The sequence below is a fragment of the Etheostoma spectabile genome, chromosome 21 (assembly GCF_008692095.1).
Source record: "Etheostoma spectabile isolate EspeVRDwgs_2016 chromosome 21, UIUC_Espe_1.0, whole genome shotgun sequence".
In the NCBI taxonomy this organism is placed as follows: Eukaryota; Metazoa; Chordata; class Actinopteri; order Perciformes; family Percidae; genus Etheostoma; species Etheostoma spectabile.
The window spans coordinates 20,122,262-20,129,913 of record NC_045753.1 but is presented as its reverse complement, the minus strand read 5'-3'; the positions used below and the strand labels follow the sequence as shown (position 1 = coordinate 20,129,913).

Below are 7,652 nucleotides of genomic sequence, written 5' to 3'. Positions count from 1 at the left end.
AGTAGCATTCACTTAAAAAAAGGAGTGTTTTTTTATTTTTATTTTTTTTTATACTGATACAAATCTCAAAATACCCATTTAATTGGCTGGAATATTTCAGTAAGGATCCATAAGATTTGAGTATTTATAGCTTTGTCAGGGGACTTGCAATGTTGCAATTTGAAGGGAAACAAAAGCGAAAAATACTCTTGTAGGGAAGCATTCTTATGTGATAGACGTGCATCACATTTGTCCATGGCAACTATTTTGATGTTGCTCACTTCTGTTTTGTTTTTTTTGCCAATACGTCTATGAATTGTTTTAAACCTTTTCACATTGTATAAATTGCTTCAATCAATTAGCCGTTTATTTGAGCCACTGGTTCTATGAACCTCCTATGAACAAACTGGCTAGTTTTTATCATTTTATGTTTGTTTGAAGCGCCTTCACTGTCCTAGAAATGGGTAAAGGGAAAAAAACAGAGCGCTCCAAAACCATCAAGACAGGGCAACGTGTGCCAAAACATCTGGACAACTGTGGGCATGTTGAACACAGAACATCCATTCCCCCGTTTCATGAACTCAAGGTACTGCTTCTTGACAATACTAAAACATTTCAACTGATGTACTGTATATTCCACAAAATGCTTGTTATTTATTTGTATTTATTTATTTATTTGGTTTGTGGTTTTGAATGCATATTTATGCATACATATACTATATGCTTCTGAGCCTTATGTAAAGGCTGTATTGTTACTCCAACTTAGCTAAAATAAACTTCTCTGTCCTGAGCCTGCCTCGACTCTGTTTTTCCCCTACGCTTTGTCAATGTTGCATAATAATTTATCAAATGCCATTTTTGAAATCTGGACATCATTGCTCAAATATCGGTATAGACTATAAAATAGAGCATAGGGTAAAAGTGAGCCTCAAGAGGGTGCCAGAATCCATGCAATTCTATAATATCACACTATATACTGCATTCATGATCATATGCCATATTTTTGTCCATATCGTCTACCCTTACTGCACACTCATTACAACAGTTAACATTTCCCATGGTTAAAATGTTTATTGCCAAGATACAAAACACACATAGAAAACATACAAAACTCGGTAACATTAAAAAATTTCAAGTTTTGAGAAATCATCAGAAAGCTCTTGGCTTTATTTGCCTGTGGTCAAGTCTTAATTCCTAATACTTAGTATCTCCTCTGTCTCGGGGAAAAGATGGTGTTGGGGTTGCTGTCTCGTTCCCTCTCCTTCTCCCGCTCCTTCTGGCTGTTTGGAGACAGAGCCTCCTCCAGCTTCTTTTCGCTCTTGAAAAGATCTCGACCCGTGCGCATGATGTGCTCCTCAATTTTGCGGTGGCGCTTCATGTCTGACAGTACTTTGTCCAGCCGCGCTTCCCTTTTCACAGAAGAGCGGGCTGAAGATCCTGGGAGAGAAGGAAAAAAACGTCAACCGGATTTCCCAAAAAAACTTCTACTAAACTTCTAGAATATAATGTAGAGCTAAGAGAAGACAACACTGGCGGAATGTAACGTAAAGTTTACTCAAGTCTTTTCATGCACACAAAACGTGTATAAAATACAATGTTTTATTATGAATTAAACTACCCAACAATATGCAGGCCTACAGTATAGCTGAAATGATTAGCCAATTAAACAAGTTGATTGACAGAACTGTTTTGATCGTTTCCAGTTTCTAAAATGTGGGGATTTTCCTGATGATACTTTTACTCAAGACAACATTTTCAGTACAGGACTTTTACTTCTAACAGTATTTTTACATTGTGGTATTAGTCCTTTTACTTAAGTAAAGGATCTTAATATTTCATCCATCACTGCTCATTCATTTAGCTTATGCTGATCAAGGTTTTAAAACTTCAATCTCAGTTATTACCTGGTGTTCTGCGTCTGTTCACGAAGGCATTTTTCGGAGTGGCTTGTGTTTGCTCTTCATTAAAGTCAAACTCAGTTGGAGTTGGAGGCCTGGGGAAAAAAAAAAAAAGTATTTAGCCTTTCCACTACCTGTACACAAACCAAAAGAAATAAAAATAGGTATACTGACCTGCGTTCTCTCTCGTCCCTCTCTCTTTCCTTTGCTGCCTCTTCCTCGTCATCTCTTTCAGGTGACGGGGTGCGTTCAGGTGTAGGGGGCCTCCTAGGAAGAGGCACAAAGTTCAATTCCAGCATCTCCCCTTTAGAGAGGAGCTCATAGAGTCTTTTGATCTCAGCAGGAGGGGGCATCCAGTTTTTGGGCTCCTCCATTTCCTCGTCACTGTACGCAATCTCCCATTCACCATCCACTCCAGCAGCCTGCTGTCCCTCTTCACCATCCACCCCCGTGTCAGCCTGAGGTTCATCCTTGTGTGCTTCTTCTTCCACTGCATACGTGTCTCCATCTGAGAAGGCAGCAAAAATGCAACTTAATTATTACATTTTAAGAAGTTACTGCAGATAAATTACACTATGATAAGGCACATATGTTACATAAGCACTGAGTAAAACTCTAAAAACAATTTGGGGAAATAATTCCACACTATTTGAGCAGGAAAACAAAGGTCACAACAACTGTTATTAAACACCTTTTGAACACACATCTGGATCGGGCACTTTTAAGACTCTGAATCGAGACTTTTTCCCTTAGTGGTAAAACTTCTTGCCTATGGGTACTTGATGTTTAGCTGCAGATACTAAAAGGTCCCTCTTTCTTTATTCGTTATTTGTCTCTTAATATAGTTACCCTTTATATCCTTGGTTGTTGTATCCTCATCTGTGGCAGCTGTCATCTCTGTGTCCTGTTGCTCTGTGCTGCCCTGGTCCTGTTTGTCTGCTGCAGGTCTTTCTGTGTCCTTCACACCCAGAGCCTCTATGCCCTCTCTCAGTGAGGAGTCCGTGGCCTCAGCCTGCATCCTTCCACTTCCTGCTGCTGCTGGTGAACTTTATAGCCACAGATCTGCTGAACAGAAGCACGAATTCTGAAAAAGTAACTATAGGTATGTGAAGTAAGAGTTATTTGAGAACTAGCCAAGTACAGAAGTACCACGCCTATAACGTTTAACTTGTAGGCTAACGATAGCTGTTAACTTTGCCGAACGGCAAGCAGTCAACAAAGCAACACATGAAACGTAATCTTGTCTTTATTGGCTAACTTCAGGCCTAACCGTCAGCTATTTCTGGACAGCAAATAACAATTAGATAAGACACGTGCCTTAAATTGTCATTACCGAATGTCCGGGTTCTCGTAGATCACTGCTGTAGCTGAATGTTAGGTCCAATTATCTTTCCCGGTGTATTAAATCACCAAAGCTCTCCATGAGACTTGATACACGATTATACAGAGACGTAAACATAGCGCCATTTTGGACCAGAAGAGCTGTGTGACGATCTGCTTGGTTCTGCGCATTCCCGCTGATTCAACATCATATGGACAGCGCATCGACGGAGCGAACAACCGACAGCAGTAGGAGTGTGTGTAGTAGAGATCTACTTTAAGCCCGACTCCATGCGAAGCGCGCAATCGCATAAGGGACTGAGTGCATGTCGGCCGAAATTCATTATACATATTTAGCTTCACTATTCACGTTGATGCTTTATTTAAAAACATGCATACATAGTTATATGACATAACGTTGATTACTATATTTGATGCACGAATTAACCTCATTTATAAGGACGCTGGACGTCAAATAGGCGCCAGGGTGTGAGCGAGCTCTGATTGGCTAATGGTCGTTTCCGGTTGCAGCGCTCCTCATTTGAAAAGTGTTCGGTAATGCTTTGAGTTCGCCATTGTTAAAAGACAGCGTCCGCAATGTTGCTAAAAGTGAAACTTGCGGCATAACAAAGGTTTTAAACAAGGAGTCCCCAGTAATATCGGTAAGCACTAACGAATCATTAGTTCTACACTCGGTAAAGGCGTAACTAACCGTAGCTAGGCGAGTAACTTACCTTTTACGTGGCATAACGGTAGCTAGTTAACCTTAGCTTGTTATTAGCCGAATGGAGCTGACCTTATCGTAAATAAGGTAAAACTTCTGTTATCATTGCAATGCTTTGTTTGAGGGAAATCTCAATTTGATTGAAACCTACCGGTTATCACAGTTGTCACTAATCTGCTTTATTTAGATGTCATTTTTCACAGATAACGTTAAACACAGCGTGAATTATGTTATCTAACGTTAGGCCTTTTGTTTGGAGGAGTTCCGACATGGCTCAGCGTGTGGCGGTCCCAGATGGAGCGAACAAGAAGACGTCCAGGGTTCGCGTGGCGGTTCGTCTGCGACCCTATATGGACAATCAAGATGAGAAAGACTTAGGACCGTGTGTAAGAGGGCTGGACTCTCAGAACCTGGAAATAATTAACTGGAGAAATGCTACAGAAACCGTCAAATACCAGTCAGTGTCCTCCGCTTCTTAGCACTCAGCTGTTATAATTTCTAAATGATTCTATTGTTACAATCTTATATCTATATGTCCAACAGTTTCGATGCTTTTCATGGTGAACAAACGACACAGCAAGAAGTTTTCCTTTCGTCAGTGAAGCCCATTCTACCACACATACTGAAGGGACAAAATGCCAGTGTCTTTGCCTATGGACCAACAGGAGCTGGTTTGTTACAGCAATATTGCATTTTTTAACTAGTACATTGTTTACTTGCACTTAAATATTAATAATTTTAATTATATGTAATATTTTTAATAGTAAAATGAATGTACCTTTCAAAATAATTTTATTTATAGTATCAATTCATAACAAGCGTTATCTCAAGACACTTTACAGATAGAGCAGGTCTAGACCACACTCCAGACTTTACAAGAACAGTTCTAGTAGTTTCCTCCAGAGCAAGCAACAGTGGCGAGGAAAAACTTCCTCTTAGGCAGAAACCTCGGTCAGACCCAGGCTCTTGGTAGGCGGTGTCTGACGACCGGTTGGCATTAGAATTTGAATTGAGAGATTTTGTTAAATACTATTTGTGTAATCTTATATTGACACAATTTGTTAAAAGAAACTCCTTTTTGTATATGGATGCTCAGTTTTCCTGTTTGTGTGCTAACTCACCACATCCTCTTTCATAGGTAAGACCCACACCATGATGGGCAGTTCAGATCAGCCAGGGGTGATCCCTCGAGCTGTTGGCGAGGTCTTCAAGCTGGTCAAAGCTAAGGATGAGGATGAAGGATGGGACTACAGCATTGGCATGTCTTATTTGGAAATTTACAATGAGAAGGTATACATGGTTGGCAGTATAGTGTGACCCGGTACTTTCATGCTCTGTGTTCGTTGTTAAAGGAATACTTCACCCTCAAAATGACAAGTTTTATATCAATTGCTCACCTAGTGTTACCTTGTTTCCTAAGGAAAACTTTGTTTTTATCATGCATGCCTGCATGGTGAACGGAGAATCATAAAATGGAGGTCTGGATGCATTAAAGTAATAAGGGGGCTGTGTTTAACAGCAGCAAAACTATATCAAAACGCCTGTTTACAAACTCACCTTTTGCAGTATAATCCAAGTCTTGATTTGCAGTCGCATGCTCAGTTCTTACCAAATGCATGCATGCATGCATTGCATAAATGAGAACAAAACTCAACTCATGATCATGTAAATGACATACACAGAACCAGAAACCCCCCAGCCCCCCCATGCACTCCTGTGCCTTAAACCATACCACTCCATTTTAAGAAACCGCTACTCCTTGATTTTAATTTGAACCGTTCTCATAACTGTGCTCCCCTTCCATGTCCCTAGACTTCCCCATCTTTTCTGCTTTTAAATCATCTGTGGTTATTTAGTTGAGTGCTATTTATGTTTGACAATGTACAATCTATCTTTCTTTCTCAGGTGCTAGATCTTCTATCACCAAGCTCCCAGGATTTGCCAATCAGAGAGGACAAAGACAAGAACATCTTGATCCCTGGCCTCACTCTCACAACCATCTCCTCCTTCTCAGAGTTTGACAAACACTTTGTCCCTGCCAGCCTTAATCGTACTACAGCTTCTACCAAACTAAACCAGCGCTCCAGCCGCAGCCATGCTGTTCTCCTCATCAAGGTTTGACATATAATCTGATCAACACTGAGAAATAACTTTGTTCATTTATAATTATCTTTGAGAGTCACTTTGTTTTTTCTTTCTTTGGACTGATATGCATGGTTATCAAGTAGCTAGTCAAAACAGCATCTTAAACAGGTCGTGGCCTCTGAGCAGTAGGTCAGGATTTGGTAGCTGGTGCTGAAATCAATTCTTTCCTGCAACAATCCCACTAGCAACCTCTAGGCTTTTTGGGACTATTCTGGGAAAGAAACAACTGGTTTCCTTTCACTGACTCACTTTTTTCTGAATTGTTACGTCCTATGTTGTATTGCTTAATACATAATGTGTCACATTTATCAGCCTCTTTTGCTGCCTAACTTGACCCCATTTTAAACTTGCATTTCCCAATTGTCCTCCCTCCCCTGTGTTTCTACCATGTCTGGTCTCTGTGTCATGGCCCTGTGTGAAATCTTAATTTGTTCAATGATCTAGGTTGTACGGACTCAGCGCGTCCTGCCCCACAGACAACTGACAGGAAAGCTGTACTTAATCGACCTCGCTGGGTCTGAAGACAACCGTCGCACCGGCAACCAGGGCATCCGCCTAAAAGAGAGCGGAGCCATCAACCTGTCTCTCTTCACTCTCAGCAAGGTTGTGGACTCTCTGAACTCTGGCACTGCTGTCCGCGTGCCTTACAGAGACAGTAAATTGACACGGCTGCTACAGGACTCTTTGGGTGGCTCGGCGCACTCCGTCATGATCACCAATATTGCACCCGAGTACAAATACTATTTTGATACGTTTAATGCGCTCAACTTTGCCTCCAAATCCAAACTCATTGTGAACAAACCCTTCACCTGTGAAACTGTGGCTGTGCTGCCAGGTGAGTAAACCGGAGAATTGCACTAACTTTTTCTTCAAAGTATAGAAAGAAATTTAACAGGCCAAGAAAAGGAAGAGTGTAATCCAAGGCCAATAGGGGGCACCTGTGTCATATCCCATAGTAAACAGCTGGTGGTCTCTGGGTGTGATGGATACCAGAATTTTAATTTCAAACACCTGAAGTGTGCTGTTTTTATGCATTTTCTTTACTATAGCATTGTCTTAAATACATTCCTGATGCTGTGCACCCTTCATCTGAATTGCTTTAGATAACTACACAAACAGTGCTGCTGGAGTGCATTGAATACTAAACTGTTAATTTCCCGTCTGCCTTCATCTCCAGTGAAGCGAGCCAAAGAAGACCACAAGGCAGGGGTGTCCGGCACTGAGCCACCAAAGAAGAGGCACAAAGGCGACCGGAAAACTGAACAGGATGGTTCCTCACCATGTGCAGATTTTCACAGGTTTGAGATTAAAACGGACGTGTTATTTGTTTGGCTAATCATACTTAGGAATTGTGTTGATTGACTGTGAATTGCATCTGCTGAAAGCTACAACATCAAATCCAATCCACACTGCTTTAAATGAGCCGTAGCCTCAAATCAGTGGGCCATGATTTTATAACTTGTGCTGAAAGCAACTCACCCTGCAGTGCTCCCATTGGGTAAAGCTGCTGTGCCTACTGGTATCACTTTGGGAGAGATGCACTCGGGCATATCTACTGGTGGGCACTGTAGGGCCTTGCCCCCCCC

The 7,652-nt window shown here is 41.4% G+C and overlaps 2 protein-coding genes across 9 annotated transcripts in view; one reads left to right on the top strand and one right to left on the bottom strand.

Annotated features, from left to right (window-relative positions):
* Window positions 1–279: 279 nt before the first annotated feature.
* Window positions 280–3,489, bottom strand: pagr1 (PAXIP1 associated glutamate-rich protein 1). 4 transcript variants are annotated; one of them, XM_032502537.1, is made up of 5 exons: window positions 3,195–3,489; window positions 2,727–2,942; window positions 2,052–2,385; window positions 1,884–1,972; window positions 280–1,416 (listed from the first exon to the last, which is right to left on the bottom strand). In XM_032502537.1, exons 2-5 carry the CDS (start codon window positions 2,893–2,895, stop codon window positions 1,181–1,183), a joined length of 828 nt encoding a protein of 275 aa, XP_032358428.1. In that variant the 5' UTR covers window positions 2,896–2,942; window positions 3,195–3,489; the 3' UTR covers window positions 280–1,180. The 4 variants fall into 4 exon arrangements, with proteins under 4 accessions (XP_032358428.1, XP_032358426.1, XP_032358427.1 ...); XM_032502535.1 differs by having other exon boundaries at window positions 3,211–3,486; XM_032502536.1 differs by having other exon boundaries at window positions 2,727–2,939; window positions 3,211–3,486.
* A 190-nt stretch (window positions 3,490–3,679) lies between these two features.
* kif22 (kinesin family member 22) overlaps window positions 3,680–7,652 on the top strand; it is a 7,528-nt gene continuing 3,555 nt past the window's right edge. Inside the window, exons 1-7 of one of the 5 annotated variants that reach the window (XM_032502451.1) lie at window positions 3,680–3,859; window positions 4,166–4,378; window positions 4,465–4,592; window positions 5,060–5,211; window positions 5,827–6,036; window positions 6,511–6,901; window positions 7,244–7,364. In XM_032502451.1, coding sequence (XP_032358342.1) covers window positions 4,191–4,378; window positions 4,465–4,592; window positions 5,060–5,211; window positions 5,827–6,036; window positions 6,511–6,901; window positions 7,244–7,364 — 1,190 coding nt within the window. In that variant the 5' untranslated portion in view covers window positions 3,680–3,859; window positions 4,166–4,190. Of the gene's footprint in view, window positions 4,009–4,165; window positions 4,379–4,464; window positions 4,593–5,059; window positions 5,212–5,826; window positions 6,037–6,510; window positions 6,902–7,243; window positions 7,365–7,652 lie in introns of all 5 variants that reach the window. The other 4 variants (XM_032502450.1, XM_032502449.1, XM_032502453.1 and 1 more) reach the window with 4 other exon arrangements.

Coding starts and splice junctions, on each gene's coding strand:
- pagr1 (XM_032502537.1), bottom strand. CDS start 2,895: ATGCAGGCTGAGGCCACGGACTCCTCACTGAGAGAGGGCATAGAGGCT. Junction 2,386..2,726: donor AACAACCAAGGATATAAAGG/GTAACTATATTA, acceptor CTGCCTTCTCAG/ATGGAGACACGTATGCAGTG. Junction 1,417..1,883: donor GAACAGACGCAGAACACCAG/GTAATAACTGAG, acceptor CTTCTCTCCCAG/GATCTTCAGCCCGCTCTTCT.